At 40.4% G+C, this 18,591-nt stretch overlaps 1 protein-coding gene across 6 annotated transcripts in view; it reads right to left on the reverse strand.

The window, feature by feature from the left end:
- The window catches only part of TUB (TUB bipartite transcription factor), a 131,247-nt gene that overhangs the window by 28,947 nt on the left and 83,709 nt on the right, over nucleotides 1-18,591 (reverse strand). For 5 of the 6 annotated variants that reach the window (XM_081182755.1, XM_081182752.1, XM_081182756.1 and 2 more), the window contains exons 2-3: nucleotides 8,212-8,263; nucleotides 6,798-6,960 (exon numbers count right to left, since the gene is read on the reverse strand). In XM_081182755.1, the coding sequence (XP_081038881.1) occupies nucleotides 6,798-6,960; nucleotides 8,212-8,263 (215 nt within the window). Of the gene's footprint in view, nucleotides 1-6,797; nucleotides 6,961-8,211; nucleotides 8,264-16,859; nucleotides 16,883-18,591 lie in introns of those variants that run through there. The other variant, XM_081182754.1, reaches the window with a different exon arrangement.

The following is an 18,591-nucleotide window of genomic DNA, read 5'->3' on the forward strand; positions in this document are numbered from 1 at the left end:
AAGAAGACAGTATAGGGTAGAAGACTGCAGGTTTATAATCATATTTTAAATATGCAGTATATTACCATCTTTACCTTTAGGCTGCTAGTAAAATAAATGGCAATCCCTTTCTGTGTTACATTTTGCCTGGGTGAACCAGTCTTGACTGCTATGTCCAAGGACATCAGAAGAACTGAGAGTGCCATGTGCACATGGTACCCTGTGATATCATTAGTTAAGGCTCCATTTCTAAGATTCCTTCTGGGGGGAAACAGCACCTTATTAAAAATGTACTAACATTCCTGCAATGTTCCTAATAATATCGGACGGGATGCTGCAAGGGACACTGTCTCCATCAAATTTGCCACTTCAAATTGCAAGCAGCAGCATTTACCTACAAGTCAACTTATTTCTATGTACAGGCACCAGCCTGCCCTTTCAAGCATCAAGTAAAAGTCCCCAGCAGCAACTAAATTTACTGGCTAGTATCTGGGTCTTCTTGTCTCACTTCTCCTCTGCTTTATCTAAACATGTTTTGCAAATTCTCAAAGAGGACAACAGAAAAAAATGAGAGACCATCAACTCAAAATGTAACAAAATTAAGCACAGGAGCTTTTGTGCTGGCATAACCCATTCAGCTACTTTGCAATTCAATCTATGAATGCCTGCTAATAAGCAAATCTCACTATGTTCAGTGGAACTAATTCCTAAGTAAATGTGCAAAGGATTGCAGGCCTTATACAGTGGTACCTCGGGTTAAGTACTTAATTCGTTCCGGAGGTCCGTTCTTAACCTGAAACTGTTCTTAATCTGAAGCACCACTTTAGCTAATGGGGCCTCCAGCTGCCGCCGCGCCACCGGAGCACAATTTCTGTTCTCATCCTGAAGCAAAGTTCTTAACCCGAGGTACTATTTCTGGGTTAGCGGAGTCTGTAACCTGAAGCGTATGTAACCTGAAGCGTATGTAACGCGAGGTACCACTGTAATTTGACCTGCATGAACCTGTGAAGCAAATAGAAATCACAGTAGTTTCATATTGTCAGTTTACTTATTTGAAACGCATACAAATAAATATTTCTGCAACAAAGTAAAAAAGAGAAGCTGGCAGGCTGCTCCTTCTGCTCCTCCAATCCCCACTCCATACACACACCTTCATTGAAGTACAGAAAAGGGGGGGGAAGTGGTAATGTTATGTAACTTCAGAGCTCACAAACAATGCAATTACAAGTATCTATGTACACTTAGAAGCAAATCCCACTGAATTCAATGGGGCTTTACTTCCAAGTAAATGTGCATAATATGGCAGCCTAAATTGCAACATTCCTTTCATAAGTCAGAGCTTCTGCGCACCATTAAAACAAACTCCACACTAGTTCCATCTTTGATTTAACATTCTGCTTTTTTTAGAGTTTAGGATAAGTGCTCAGATGTTCAAGCTGCCAAAAGAGGGTCCTTTTAAAGAAATAAGATTCAAATGGCAAGCAGCCTTGAGTAAAAGACCTGGCATTCATATAAAGCCATTTAATTATATTTGGGAAGTTCTAAAGCTGCAACAATTACCAGTAATGATAACAGGAAGAGTTCCAGGAACCGCTGTTCCTTGACAAAGAGGAAGATGAAGGATGGTCATATCAGATTTCCTCTATGGCAGGGATGAGGAAGCTGTGGTCAGTCAGCTGTGGCTGGGTTCCAGCTTCCATCAGCCCCCACCAGCATGTCAATGGTCAGATGATGGGAGTTGGAGTCAAGCAACATCTGGAGGACCACAGGTTCCCCACTGGTGGTTCATGGCATCCTACAAGCTTGGTGATCTGGTGTGGATTGCAGCATCTATTAGCAATGAATGATTAGGTTTTCAGGTCACTCAGACACATAGATTTGTGTGTATCCACATCTATTGTTTTGCCTTGTGTTTCCTGCAAGATGACTTTCAATAGTTGGTCCATTTCACATCCGGATATCATCATCATTGTCAATTCTTTCTTGGAGTCACACACATAGTCTGGACCAGGCATAGGCAAACTTGCCCTGCAGCTGTTTTGGGACTACAACTCCCATCATCCCTAGCTAACAGGACCAGTGTTCAGGATGATGGTAATTGTAGTCCCAAAACATCTAGAGGGCCAAGTTTGCCTATGCCTGGTCTGGACATCCCTCCAACAATGTCCAGCTGTGTTGAAATGCATTTGGGACTATCCAATTTTTTTTGAAAAGGGACTCTGTGTGTGCTCACAAGAAGGCTCTGTTAGTGCTCCACTGAGGAGTCTTGGTGAGGCCTCACAAAAATTATAAAAATGTGTATTAAAAGTGTCTAAAGCATGAGTTGATTTGCATGTGTCTTTAAACTGCATTTTTAAAGAAACACAGAAACTGTCTGGCACTTCTTATTTCAGCAGTTTGCTCAACTAACTAGGAATAGCCAGAAGCAAAATAAATAAATACTGTGGGCTGCAGCTTGAGATGTTAGTTCCAAAGGTGGCACTTTCTCTGCACTTGTCAAAGCCTGAATTTCAGTTTTAATACACATGTCTAATTTTGTTGAGGCAGAGCTTAGCAATCCATATGACTTTAGGTTTAAGGACTGATCCATACTGTCCATAGCACCACATGAGGTGGGGCACTGTCATGAAGCTGCCCTGCCATATGTCCCTCCAGCACATATTGATGCCTTGAATCCACATAGGTGGAATGGGAGATATTAAAAACTGAATTATTTGCTATAAAAGCAGCCAAATGAGATTTTCAAAAAAGATAAACAGAGAGTACCCTATAATTTCAGCAGAATAAATTGACACTTAGAGTAGAGCAATAAACTATGGCAGGGACGGAGAACCTTTTTTGCTCCTTATCAGCCTCGCAGGCCGAATTTGACAGGTGGGCAGAACTGAGCAGAATTCCTCAGCTCCTGGAAAGGACCATAGTAGGTGGCCGCTCCATGTAATCCCATCTTGTGCTCAATTCCTTTTTGCTACCTCAGCAATTCATTCCTGGGAATGCTTCAGCCATGCTCAGTAGAATATCAAGCTTAGAAGGAAGCCAGGAGGTCTAACCCCCTACTCAGTGCAAGATTTGCAACATAGGGTGCAACAGCAGCATCCCTGGCATGTGGCCACCCCTGTTTATAAGTCTCCAGTAAAGAACAGCCCACTATCTCCCAAGGCAGCCTCATCCATTGCCAGATAGCTCATACTGTGAAAGTTTCTCCTGCTAGTTAGCTGAAATCTGCTTCCTTGCCATTTCCATCCATTAGTTCTAATCCTGCCCTCTGGAAATCACAGAGTGCAGGACTTCTTGTGCTGCATCAGCCTACTGAAAGAGAAGACCACGAGGAATATTTGCCTGCAACCAACCCTGCCTGCCTCTGGCTTTGCGGCTCCATTATGTTAGGCGAGCAGCATCTGGGGTTGTCCCAGGGTGCAATTCTCTGTCGAGGAAGCGGCCAGAGATCAAGTGTACACATGGCTGTGATGGTGGCATGAGGCTTCTAGTCACCTGTCAATGTGGAAGCAATAGAGAGTACAGAACGCTCCATCCAGAACACAAAATGAAATGAAATACAGATGGCATTTATACAGAGTGTAAATTAGCCAATTATCCTTCTCTGAAGAGAAGTCTACACATGTGAACTCATTCATTCCAAATCTTACCTGCTACAAATGACTGTCATGGAACTGAAGCTCTGCCTTTGCAAACCACAAGGTGCAAAGGAGAGGCCTGTGTTTGACCTTGAAGAGATTTCTGCAGGCACATAAAATACCTAGCCCTGGGTATCATGCTAAACATCAGTCTGGGAGGCTGATTTAAATAGGCCTTGAATGACAAGGAAGAGCAGCTTCTTTTCCTTTTGGTAAATAGCGTGAAATATTATTTTAATTCACTTGATTCCTTTCCTGATTTTTAGATGAATCTTACTACAGTGGTACCTTGGTTTTCAAACAGTTTAGTTCCCGAACAACTCGGAACCTGAATGCTGCAAACCCGGAAGTAGGTGATCCGGTTTTCAAACTTTGCCTCGGAAGTCGAACATGCTCCTGAGCTTCTGTTTTCACTGTCGCGCAGCAAATTTGAGTCCTCCGCATAGTAATTAAGGCTTTTTTTCATCCCATTTTACCCTTGGCCAGCAAATTTAAGCCCCCCCCCCATCATAATTAAAGCCTTCCATTTCTGATTGCAGTGTTCTGAGGTGATATTTGGTGCTTTTGTTTTTGTTATTTTGGGGGTTTTAGTTTATGTGGCTTTTTCATTTTTGTGACCATGACTTGTTTTATGATTGATTGATTGATTGATTGATTGATTGTGTGACTGCGGAAATGGATAAAAGCCCCCCATTCAAACAATGACTATCATCAGTGCAGGTAAGAAAGAAAGAAAATTTAAATTTTTATCATCTACTATACTGTCTTATTTATTTTATAGTACAGATTGATTATTGCTTTCATTTTATGGATCAATGGTTTTGTTACATAGTAAAATTCATGTTAAATTGCTGTTTTAGGGGTTGTTTTTAAAAGTCTGGAACAGATTAATCCATTTTGTATTACTTTCTATGGGAAAGTGTGCCTTGGTTTTGGAACACGTTGGTTTCGGAACAGACTTCCAGAACCGATTAAGTTTGAGAACCAAGGTACCACTGTAAATGTTGAAGCATTATCATCCCACAGTACTGATAAAACCTGGCTGGTTGTTAACAATGTTTTGACTTGACATTTTCTTATGCTGGTGTCCTTTGATAAAGACAGAACATTTTTTTTCTTTATCTTTCTCCTGTAACCTTAGGTTTTTCCTCCCTACGTGAAGCTTTTCTGGAACAATTTTATCTTATGTTAAATTTGTACCCAGGTCCTTTTGTTCTACTGAAAAAGTAGAAAGCTATTAAGTTTTAACTGTACTTTTGTTAACACAAAAAGGAGGATGAACCGAAACAAAAAGGTAGGTTTTCTTTAATAGAGAACATTTAATTTTCTGTATCAACCCATGCTTTCGATTACAGGTTAACAAAACTGAAATTTTCTCACAGCTTGAAATGTAAATTAAAACACTGTTTCATATATATCATGTGAAAAACTGTTAGATTCCCCCTGCTTGTGTGAATAAAAACATTTAAAACATTTTAAGTGTTAACTAACGCTCATTAATAGAATGTGCACAAACATCCACTGAACTGGTAACTTGAAACTTGCCACTTGGTGGAAAACTAATGTCATTTATGGCTCAAAGTAAAATGGCACTCAAAATTAAACAATGTACAGCCAAAACTTTTCATCTGAAATACATTTGATTATTATTTTTTACAAGTTATATAAAAGGAAGGAAGAAGCAGACAGGAACTGAATGTATTTTGAGCCAACACATTTTCCATAGGAAAAATGGGTTGCATCCTACTCTGCATGATCAGAGTACCACACACGCAACAGGATCCCACCTTCCTCTCCTCTGCCTGCAACCCCCCAAATGCCAAAATCCGGTCCCTCAACATTACAGAGCATATTTTGGCATGTGCAGGGGACCGTAGGAGAGAGAAGAGGATGGAGAAGTTATGCCAATGATGGCAGTGCTGGATGTAACCTCATGCTTCTCTCCTCTGTGCACATGCATACCAACATGTGCTGAGCCACAAAATGCAAATCATTAATCCAAACAGAAGTTCTATTCACAGTGTGGTTTCCAATTTATAAATGTAACTGAAGAAAAGGCTGCTGAGACTAAGTCAAATGCATTTAATATTCAAACACCGTGTACATTTAAATTGCTGTTAAAAAGGGCTAATGAAATTCAAATGCTTCTTTAATTTTGTATTTTTTTAAAAAAAACAAAAACACTTTTGAGGAATGCTAAAGGGGAAAAGTGAACATCAATGCAATTTTCTAAAAGGCTATTGTAAAAAAATAACATTTTCCCTGTAACATTTTGCAAGGAAATACATACTTTAGGGGATTGAGATTTTCATATGGTGGGAAGGGGAGAAGGGTTGTCTCAGACTTACTGAGTTGAAGCAAATGATGGCATAATTATAAACTAAAATGTAATGAGCATGCATATAAAATGAATCTGCGAGCAAAGGAACTGTATGCTCACATTAATAAGGTCATTTGGGCTGCGTGATATTGCAGTGTCGCACATAATGTTTACTAAAATATGTATATTTACCATTCTTTGCCAAGATTGAAAGGCTGAGGACAGCAACCGTGTACCAAGAAGTAAGATTTATTCAGTCAGACATTCAACTACTGATGGTGCATTTTTATTTTTATATTTTAAAGTTTAACTGGGGAGTGGGGGCAGTTAGTGATTATGAAAGTGGACAAAAAGCCTGAAAGTTTTATGCGCAGTCAACTTTCTACAGAACATGGAAAGGAAATGTACATTCTGTTGACAAGTTGTCCTCTTCCATTTTATGAAAAGTAGTAGTTTAAGTTTTTGCTTAAAACCATGAGAAATTCATTGCTAAAACAACAGCAATGCATTCTGCAACTGTGAATGAAACACCTCCCACAAATGGTGAATGATTGAATAATTTCAGAAGGAAGATAGATGGCTCAGTAGCTCTGTCAATCTCTGACAGAGATTGACAGAGCTAAACCCCCCAAACCCTTTCCACTGGGAGAATAATAATCAAAATACTATTTGATGGATTATTGAAGTAAGAGTTATAGGGAGACCGAGCTGCCGTGTAAAAAGGAACAAGTATTCAATTCTGGTGCCTATATTTAGACCAGTTTATATTACTTTTCCCCTAAAATTCTTGTCAGCATATTCTCAAATGCATCTCTTGATACTTTCCCTGCCCTCAACATTTTGCAGTAAATTAGGACACATACCATTATAAATGGTGCTGCTGTTGCTGTTGAGGTAAGATTCAACCAATGGTGCTTGTTCTTCTGACTGTTTCATTCTGCGCGCCCTTGTCCGGCTGTCCACATTGGACTGAACCATTAGTGGCTCCTGACGTTTTTTCTTCTGCTTCTGCTCAAGTAATGCTCGCTGGGAAAACACACAGTGACACACAGAGAGAGCTCCTCATTAGATTAAATAGGAATCTGTGGGCCTATGGACTGATTTCTGGGTGTCTCAGCAAGATGCTTTGAACCAAACAATATTAAATTGGACATCGACCACCTACCACAATTCTGTATCAAACCATTTATTTTGCTACTATTATGTACAGTGGAGATACACAAGCAATTCTTTATGGAGAGCCTCTTTAAAAAACAAAAATACCTATGGTGCTAAGAGCAGAGATATTTGACACCTCTACTGATAGTCAGATTTGAGATTTTAAATCGCTTATACTAAATATTGGGAAAGCAATAAAATATAGGACCTAAAATTATTGCTGTATTATGCTGATTATAATTATGATCTAAGCTCTATGTGCTGCAACTCCCTAGCCACTGAATCAATGGGATTTATGTCTGAATAGGCACGGGGAGAATTGCTCTGTGAAATGCATAAAAGTCTTTCCCAATGCTACAACTAATCTAGCACAGAGATTCTGCAACAATTGCATGATCCATCAGATCAATCCCCACCCCCACCCCCGGCCCTGAGAAGCACAAAGCAAGCAGGCTGCAGCCAATTGCTAGTGATGATTCTGGAAAACATATTAATAACTACTTGCATCAGACCATGTAAGTGACCCATGCTTGTGCAGGGGTGGCTGAAAGTAATTTCATACATCACACCCCTAACCTGGAGAATGGAGCACTGTGGCCTGATTATGGAACATGTGAAAATGCTGACTGGGCCCAAAATGAGAGGGTGGGATATCTGATTTTCCGATTTAGATTCCAAATATTATTTTGTATCAAAGACAAATTTGAAAGCTAGTATCAACATCGCAGCCCAGGGTAACAGTGATCTACGCTGAACATTAAACAAATACCGTATTTCAGTTCTCAGTTCCTTAGCAGATTTTATAACCAGAAGGGGAGTGTATTTCCCAGCTGTATGGATCTCTCATTCCAGATGTTTCCATGTTTATATTATGATGGTAGATAGTGCATATTTCTGACTCATTTGTCCATATCCACAGCAAAACTACACACCTAGTTTTAAAGAGCCCTGTGGCTTATTGGTCAGCACTGATTTATGCTATGGAAAAAACCTAAAAATTACCAATTGTGAATATCAGTAAGAGGAGGTTTGTCTTATACTTAAGAAATCCAGTTAAGCAAGCTCCAGCTATCAACATGAAATAACCAATGAAGTGCAATGAAAGTTTTACAAACTCACCTGTCTGTCAAGCTTTTGTTGCCGGAGATTGCTGCTCTCATCATCTAAAACGCTGCCAAGATAAATAAATAAATAAAAGCAGAATTTACTCATCTAACCAGAGAAGAAAAACTTGCTGTTCTATAATTATCTATTCAGTGGTGCCTCGGTTTAAGAACAGTCCAGTTTAAGAACGATTTGGTTTACAAATTCTGCAAAACCGGACACTCAGAAGCAGCAATAATCCAAGTGTCTCTAAAGCCTGGCACATAGTAGCCAAATGACCTCTCCCTACCACCAAGTTCTGTGTGTGTCTACCAGAGCTTCTCTCTGTTGCTTATCCCCCCCCCCCATCTCGAAATCCTCTGGAGTGTAAGGAATACTCAGGAAAGATGAAGGATCTCTCATTTCATTGTGGGCAAGCAGGGGAGGGTTGCTGCCGGAAAGAAATTTATTGCAATATTTTGGATCACTTGGATCAAGTTAACGTAATAACCACAGCAAAACAGGGCCTTTTCAGTGGTGCTCCCCCAGGTGTGGAATGCCCTCTCTAGCGAGGTGTGCTTGTCTCCCATCATTATTAACTTTATGAGGGAAATAAAAAACATTGTTTTTAAACATTTGGTGGCTTAAGAATACTGTTGATGGTAACACTGAGATCATTGGATGGAAATATGTTTTTAATTGTAAGTGTTATCAGAATGTTTTGACCTGTTTTAGAATGTTTTTGCTTTGTTTTTTGTTTTTAAATTGTATAAAAATTAGACTTCCGGTCGGTGCCAGCGCTTAATGGCGGTCCTACCTCCGAGCTCCGGAGAAGGACTGCTTCGCAAGTTCGGGTCTTACCCGCTACGGCAAGCGGGGGACCCCTAAAATCCCAGGCGCTGAAGCCTGAGAACAAGGAGACTCGGTGGGCACCTTTGCGCCCCCCGGTACCGTGAAAGAGCCTTTTTAAAGGCTACGGATCGACATCGGGAGTGAGCGCGGTGCTGAGAGTCGCTACCCAGCCTGCGAAGTGAAGCCGCGTCGCCATAAGCGGAGAGCGCCGATTCCTTCCTGAAAAGAAATTCGGACTGATTCCCCGTGAGTAAGAACTGAAAAATAACTGGGACTTTTCTTAATTTTAAAAATTGGGCTAAAAACGGGGGAGATTTAAACAAAGGAAGTCTGCCTCCCCCCGACCGCATGAAAGTGAAAGCAACGGAGCTCTAAACCTGCATCCGTTTAAATTCATCCTTTGATCAGCTAAACCGGACATTTAAACCTTTGATCTCCCCTCTAGCAAGCAGGGCAGAGGGGAGGCGAATTTGACCATTAACTGCATGACTTATTTGAAGGAAAAAACCTCTGCTATCTCATCTACTTGAAAGTCTGAAACGGTCTGCCTTCTTAGTACATTGAGCTGACTTTTCCCTGTGAAGTGACACTTTGATACAAAGTTTCCACAGTGCCTGACTTTTGTACATTTTAAGAAGAAACAGTATAAACAGTATACTGGGCAACTGTGGCAATTGGAAGCTATAAGACTTTAGTAACATTGATTTTGACTGGGTTAATCTCCTTTCTTTCTACATCTTGGATGGTTTCCTTTGTTCATGTATTTTGAAATTTCCTTCTATGGCCATTTTGATTTGCTCCCTCTAGAGGATAAAGTGAAGTTCAGCACGGCCTAAGACAGTGGAATTTTCCAAGGGAGAATAAATCCCGTGGGAATTGACCTTGACATGAGTGGGCCACAAGAAGAGATAACTACAAGAGCCAAGACCAAGCAACAACAACAGCAACAGCTGCAGCTGCAACAAGCAAAGAGAAGAGGTTCGATCTTAGGCGTAACAGCCGGACTAGCTGGAACAACAGGACAGGACAAAGGAGCAGCCGTTTCTATGGAAGCTGTGACAGAAGCTTTGCTTAAGATAAACCAGACTCTGGAGTCTTTGACAAAACAGACTTCAGAGAACACACAAAAATTAACAGAAATATCAACAAGATTAAACCAGAATACAGAATCTATAAATAAATTGGTCGAGGAAAATGCCACCACGCGTCAAATTGCCGAAGAGGCCAAAGCCACAGCTGGAGAGACGCAGGAGAAATTAGAGCCACTTGCCAAGAAGGTCTATGAGCATGATGCAACCTTGGCCTTGTGGGAGTTACAGAGGAAAGAGAGAAACTTAAAATTAAGATTGATTCCGGAGAATGAAAGTGACAACCTTGTGGAATATTTGACACGGGAGTTTGCGGATTGCTGGGACCTGGAGGAAGACGATATTAAAATCACAACTGCCTTTAGACTCGGCAAAAAGCAAGATAGAAAGACACCAAGAGATTGTTTGATCACACTCAGATCTAAGGAGGAAAGAGATAAAATTTTAGGACTACACTTTGGAAAAGCCCTCCAAATTGGAAATTCAGCAGTACAGATCTTTAAAGACATACCAAAATATATCTTGGACTTAAGAAACTTCTACAAGGATTTGGTGCTTTTGTTAAAGAAAAATCAGATCCGCTTCAGGTGGGAATTCCCACAAGGACTGTCATTCGACTACAAGGCAAAGAAAGTGAAAATAAAGACAATTCAAGATAAAGACAAATTTCTGGCAAGATATCAGGAGGACCTACAGAAGGGGACTGTGGACGTACTTGCAGAACAGAGGAGAGCACTGGATATCCTGAATCTCTCGTTTGGACAAAAACCACCACCGTCAGAAGAAGAGCAACAACTTGGAGCTGTTGGAGGAGCCTTAAGAAAATAACAAGATGGCTCTGCAATTCCTTAGTTGGAATTGTAATGGACTGAATGGGCCTTTGAAGAGAAGACAAGTATTTCACATTTTGAACAGAGAACAATTGGATTTGATATGTTTACAAGAAACTCACATAACTAGAGCCCACAGGAGATTACTCACAAATAAAAGGTTAGGACAAGAATTTGTCTCATCAGACAAAGTTAAGAAGAGGGGAGTGGTAATATATGTGAAGGAGAAATGGGCTCCAAAAATGATATTTAAAGATGAACAAGGGAGATATCTGGCTGTGGAGATACAAGTACAAGGAGAAAAACTTTTAGTTGTTGGAATTTATGCACCAAATGAAGGCAAATCTGACTTCTTTAAGGGACTTCATGAAACTTTGACGGACTATCTGGATTATAATATGATAATCATGGGAGACATGAATGGCGTGGTCTCCACTAATATGGACAAGGCACAAAGACTAACAGTCACTAAAGAAGGGAGACTCCCCAAGACTTTTTTCGAAATGACAGAAAACATGGACTTGATAGACATTTGGAGAACAAGGAACCCTCTGGAGAGAGAGGGAACCTTCTTCTCCCAAGCAATGATGACCTGGACCAGAATTGACCAAATCTGGGTTACTAGTGGATTGGCTCCAAAGATTAAGAAAGTGGAAATCTGCCCAAAAACTTGCTCCGACCATAACGCCGTGAAGATGGAGATGAAACTCACAATAACTGGTCAATTTAGATGGAGAATGAATGACACCCTCTTTCGAGATAAGGAGATTCTCACGAAGGCCCAAAAGACCTTAAAAGACTATTTTGAAATAAATTTGAGGACTGACGTGGAGAAAAGAGTGATCTGGGACGCAAGTAAAGCTGTTATGAGAGGATTTTTGATTCAACAAAATTCAATAAAGAGGAAAAAACAAAATGAGAAAAAAGAGAAGATCTTGGAAATGATAAAGGAAGGAGAGAGGAAACTAAGAACAAAACCAAAGTCTCAGGACATTTTAAGAGAGATTAAGTTATATCAAACTCAATATATGGAATTGATGAACCAAGAGATTGAATGGAAGATAAAGCAAATGAAACAAAAGACTTTTGAATCAGCAAATAAATGCGGTAAACTTTTGGCATGGCAATTGAAGAAAAGGCAGAAACTAAATACAGTTACAAGCCTAGAGGTTGATGGAAAGAGTATATCTAAACCTAATGAAATTAGAAATTGCTTTCTAAGTTACTTCAAAAAACTTTATACCCAAGGCCCGCAAAATGAAGAAGATATAGACAAATTCCTTGGAAGATATGGATTACAAAATATCTCTCAGCAAAGTAAGATGGACTTGAACCAGAGAATCTCAGAACAAGAGGTAGAGGCTGCCATTCAGAATATGCAATTGGGCAAATCTCCGGGACCAGATGGACTGACTTCTAGATACTACAAATCGTTGAAGGAATGGTTGATTCAACCATTAAGAGAAGTTTGTAATGAGATCCTTGAAGGAAAAAGGGCACCTGAATCGTGGAAAGAGGCATATATCTCACTCATACCAAAGTCAGAGACTGAAAAGACCCAACTCAAGAACTACCGCCCGATATCACTCCTTAATGTGGATTACAAAATTTTTGCAGACATTTTGGCAAAAAGATTTAAAAGAGTTTTGATGGAGAAGATTCATAAAGACCAAGCAGGCTTTCTCCCTAAAAGACACCTAGCGGACAATGTAAGGAATGTAATAGACATTTTGGAAAAGCTGGAGGTGAATATAAACACTAAAGCAGTATTGATCTTTGTGGACGCGGAGAAAGCCTTTGATAATATCTCTTGGAGTTTTATGAGGAAGAATCTTCATGGGATGGGGGTAGGCCAGGGTTTTGAGAATGGTATGGCTGCAATATATTCCGAACAAAAAGCTAAGCTGATTGTAAATAATGTTGTGACTGAGGAACTTAAGATAGAAAAAGGAACTCGGCAGGGGTGCCCAATTTCCCCATTACTTTTCATTTCGGTTCTGGAGGTGTTGCTGAATATGATAAGAAATGACCAGCAGGTCAAAGGTGTGCAGGTCGGAGCTAAACACTACAAGTTAAGAGCGTATGCAGATGACCTAGTATTGACTTTGCAAGAGCCAAACACTAGTACGAAAAGGGTTTTAGAAATAATTCAACAATTTGGCCAGGTGGCTGGATTTAAGTTGAATAAGCAAAAAACTAAAGTCTTAGGGAAAAACCTAACAGATATGGAAAAGGAGAAGTTTCAGGAGGAAACAGGTTTGACAGTGGTTAAGAAAGTCAAATACCTAGGGGTTTATTTAACACCTAAGAATGTTAATTTGTATAAGGACAATTATGAAAAATGTTGGTCAGAGATTAAAAAAGATCTAGAAATATGGTCAAATCTGAAACTGTCAATGTTAGGCCGAATTGCAGTAATTAAAATGAATGTATTGCCTAGAATGTTATTTTTGTTTCAGACCTTGCAGATTCTTGATAAGATGGAATGTTTTAAGAGGTGGCACAAAGATATTTCGAAATTTGTCTGGCAGGGCAAAAAGCCCCGAATTAAATTCAAAATACTGACTGACGCTAAAGAAAGAGGGGGTTTTGCCCTGCCGGACCTAAAATTGTACTATGAGGCAGCAGCGTTTTGCTGGCTGAAAGAATGGATGCTCCTCGAGAATACAGACATCTTGGATCTGGAAGGCTTCAATAATGCTTTTGGTTGGCATGCATATCTTTGGTATGACAAGGTTAACAGTACCTTTAAAAATCACATTGTTAGAAAAGCATTATTTAATGTCTGGATAAGATACAAAGACTTATTGGAAAATAAAACCCCTAGATGGGTGTCACCAGTGGAGGCTAAAGCAGTGAAGAAACTCAATATGGAGGTCGGATGGCCGAAGTATTGGGAAATTTTAGAACAGGATGGAGACAAGGTTAAACTACAAAGTCAGGAGAAATTGAAGCACAAAGTAGAAAATTGGTTTCAATATCGCCAAATAATGGAAATTTTTAAACAGGATAGGAAAATCGGTTTCCAAGTGGAGAAATCAAAACTAGAGACCGAATTGCTAGAACCCAATACTAAGAATTTATCTAGAATGTATAACTTGCTGTTGAAATGGAACACACAGGATGAAACAGTTAAATCTGCTATGATTAAGTGGGCGCAGGATGTTGGACACAACATTATGTCAGATGACTGGGAATGGTTATGGAACACCGGTATCAAATTTACGGCATGTAATGCCTTAAAGGAAAACATTATGAAAATGGTATACAGGTGGTACATGACCCCAGTCAAGCTGGCAAAAATCTATCATTTGCCCGACAATAAATGTTGGAAATGTAAAGAGACTGAAGGTACCTTTTACCACCTTTGGTGGACATGCCCGAAGATAAAGGCCTTCTGGGAAATGATCTATAATGAAATGAAAAAGGTACTTAAATGTACATTTTCCAAAAAACCAGAGGCCTTTCTCTTGGGCATTGTCGGCCAATTGGTGACAAAGAAAGATAGAAATTTCTTTATGTATGCTACAACAGCAGCAAGAATACTCATCGCAAAGTATTGGAAGACACAAGATTTACCTACTCTGGAAGAATGGCAGATGAAAGTGATGGACTATATGACACTGGCTGAGATGACAGGCAGAATCCGTGACCAACGTAAAGAGATGGTGGAAGAAGAATGGAAAAAATTTAAGAGCTATCTTAAGGACTACTACAAACTCAACGAATGTTAAAATGTTGTGGTTGCTAGAAGTAACAGGGTACAGGGATACAAGGTTAGATAATAAAGGAGGACTAAGATGACAGAGATTAGAAAGTAACAACTGGGAGTTGCTAGTTCAAATATGGACACTGGGATGCAGAGAGGGGGGGTATGGGGAAGTCCAAGAAAAGAGGTTTATGAAAATATCTTTGAAAGTATTTTGTATGTTTGTTTTGTTTTGTGTTTGTTTGTTTTTTTTTTTTAAAAAATGCTGTAAAACCAATAAAAATTTATTAAAAAAAAAAAAAATAAATTGTATAAAAATTATGCCACCCTGAGCAACTTGGGGGAGGCAGGGCAGGGCAAAAATTCAATAAATAAAAAAAATGTAAGTGTACAGGTGTCAGAGTCAGGGAATGATAGCACTGTAGGCATGGTTGCAAGGGGCAATCTTTCACACATATCCCACCATACACACAGAGAGAATGTCCAAACTGAGCCATTAAAAAAAACCATGCAGTTTCAAAGCAAAGAAAAGGTGTTCCAGAATCCACCAAATAGCAATATATTAAAAGAGCTAGCACAGAGCTAAAGCCCATCAGATGACAGTTCACTCAACGGCCTTCTGAAACAGATAAGTCTTAACAAAATGTAAGAAATAACACAACTTAGTGAATGAATACCATCTAGCCACTTCAAAGCTAAATCCAGAGAATGGTGCGAAAAATCAAATCACAAACTTTACAAGAGTAAATAACTGTATGGCAGATCAGCTGTTAACTACATGCGAGATCTTATTCACGATTCTCCCAAGTCATGTCTGATTTGGCCCAGAGAGCCATTACCTTGTTGAAAGGGCTGGTACATCCCACAGTTGTGCAATGCAAAGCTTTGCTGCAGACAGTGTTTGCATGATTAATGGGACTTCTTTCTCTCTGACATTCAATATGACAAGCTGGGAGTGCAAAGGGATAGAATGACCGGTAATGAATTGAATTAACCTCAAACCTGCCTGCCAGAGGGCTCTGATATATTTACACAACCACCAGATTTATAAGCTATTGCTATCCTGGTCACAAGAGATCTTCCGCAGCACCTTAGATAACCTTATTTAGTGCTGATATACTACATTTCTCAAACAGCAAATCTCCACTGCTAAGTAGCTGATCAGTTCCCAAACGATTTCCTGTAAAAGATTATGGACTCGCTTAATGTTTGTATCCTGTAGGAGCAACAGTGGCAAAAATGAGGTCAGAACTGGGCCTTAAGTACATTTCTATTATTTTAGTAGGTCACTCTCTGCAGGGAAGCCAGTACCCCACTATTATTGTCAAAGGGGCAGCCATTTCGCCTTGAGCTAGTGACTAATGGCCCTTTGATTTCATTTTCCTGGACTCCTTGATGCAGAGATTGGGATTCAGAAGCTGGTGGGTCAAATTAGTCACTGAAGGGATGTTTGTCATTTTAAAAATACAGGTTTCTATCTTCAGAAAACCTCCACAAAGCTAGTTCTGAGAAGAGAGAGTTTGTCAGCGCTGAAGTGAGGGTCTGGTCGACAGAGCTGACACAGATCCTCCCTCAGCAATGTGGCAACCTACCAGAGGCAGATTTAGGGGAGATGACTGGCTCGCCCGCAGGAGGTGCTGAGCCAAGAGGGTACCACAGGGGGTGCACAACAATGACGAACAATGAAAGGCGAGAAGCAAGAGGAACTGGATTTTGGTGTCGCACAGAGCGCCAGTAAAAATTTTAAAGCCGGAAGTCTGCCACTGCAACGTACATACACTGAGAGATGATCCAGGCTGCAGGGTCTGCTAAGGAGTCATCCACCAAAATATAGGCCTGACACGAATGGGACAAAAGTTGGTGAGATGCACTTCCATCCCCATCACCCCCTCTCTTCCCTCACTGAATAGTGCAAATAATCTACAACTGGTGGCTTGTACTTTCTAGCAATAAAAGGTGAAGAAGACTGTCGAGGTCACATTTTAAACAGTGTCACATTGCTCTACTGGGAGTTACATCTAACATCACGTATAATACTGTAACATCAGAAGTGATGGAAATTCTGCAGTGCTGTTGTTTCCATTACAAACTTCCAGAAACCACTGAAGAAAAGGGACCACTTTCTGTCCATTTACGAACTGATGTAGCCTAAAAGTGTTTAGTCAGTATAACCTAAAACTCCTTACACTGAAACTCAGATTTCACCTTTCCATTTCACCCAAAGTGCCGTTGATTATCTCGATTTCTTTTTTCCAAAGGTGAGTTAACTGGCGTTTAAGATGCCTTTGTAATTAGGTCATCATCTGCAACGAGTCAAAATTTCCTTCAGGCAAGGCATGTTTTGTCCTCTTCAGCAGATCAGGCAGAGTCATGTGGTACCCACTCAAAAGCTTACTGTGTAGTGCCCATAATGACATGGAGAAGCAGCAGTCCAGAGCCTGGCCACACAATTATGCTTTTTGCTACCAGATCCTTGCTTCTCCAGTTTCCCAAGTGGCTGTGGGAGGTCTGCAGTCTGGGGGTTGGCTGGTTAGTTGGAAACTGCAGATAGTTGTGAACATTATGCAATAAGCTTCTGCGGCTACTACATGCTTCTCTGTCATAAGATTCCACTCACTGAATAGGCATTTCATTCATAATGCAAATTACTTAGCTATATTAGGGATGCTACAAATAGCTTCCAGTAGAGGAAAATGAATGTATTACACATACACACTTTGCATGCAATGTCAGATAAGACCCTTGAACTAATTCTGCAACACAATTCTGTTTAAAATCACAATATTGCATGTAGAATCATACATGCAGGGCCTGTTTTTCATTCTACCTTGTGGGTGTCTAACTTGACTAGAACCAGGTGGTTGCATTAATATATGGAAGATTTGCCCCTTGGGCCTCTAGCTTATGTATATAAAGGGAGTACAAGTTATATTTGTACCACATACAATTCAAGGTAAAGGTAAAGGGACCCCTGACCATTAGGTCCATTCATGACTGACTCTGGGGTTGCGGCGCTCATCTCGCTTTACTCCGAGGGAGCTGGCGTACAGCTTCCGGGTCATGTGGCCAGCATGACTAAGCCACTTCTGGCAAACCAGAGCAGTGCACAGAAACGCCGTTTACCTTCTCGCCGGAGTGGTACCTATTTATCTACTTGCACTTTGACGTGCTTTCAAACTGCCAGGTTGGCAGGAGCAGGGACCAAGCAACGGGAGCTCACCCCGTCGCAGGGATTCAAACCGCCAACCTTCTGATCGGCAAGTCCTGGGCTCCAACCTGAGATGTCCATTAAGCACATAAATGGAAAGGGAGCAGTGACTTTTACCTATAGCAAGTATATTTCAGAGGCTTGCAGCCACCTCATTTTGACATCCCTTAACCCCTTTTTTACTCCAATGCAGCTCCAGAGAACCCCTGAAGAGAGTTAGCCAACCTGAGTGTCAGCCTCCTTGAAGTTTTAATGCCTAATTCAAACCCACTACCATCAATGGGAATTGACAGCACAACTTCAATGATCAAAAACAAACTTTAATGGGCTCTTAGGTGCACATTTAAAATATGTTGTTTTGCTAACATTTTTCACAGTACAGTGATACCTTGGGTTGCATACGCTTCAGGTTACATACGCTTCAGGTTACAGACTCCGCTAACCCAGAAATATTACCTCAGGTTAAGAACTTTGCTTCAGGATGAGAGCAGAAATTGTGCTCCGGTGGTGCGGGGGCAGCGGGAGGCACCATTAGCTAAAGTGGTGCTTCAGGTTAAGAACAGTTTCAGGTTAAGAACGGACCTCTGGAATGAATTAAGTACTTAACCCGAGGTACCACTGTAAATGTTTAAACTATGTTACAGGCTAAACCCACTGCACTTTTCCAAGTTTCACATTCTTAAGAAGGTTCAACAAACCCTTCAAAAATGTTTTTTTAAAAAACAAACA

The sequence above is a fragment of the Podarcis bocagei genome, assembly GCF_964188305.1.
Source record: "Podarcis bocagei genome assembly, chromosome: 1".
Taxonomy (NCBI): domain Eukaryota; kingdom Metazoa; phylum Chordata; class Lepidosauria; order Squamata; family Lacertidae; genus Podarcis; species Podarcis bocagei.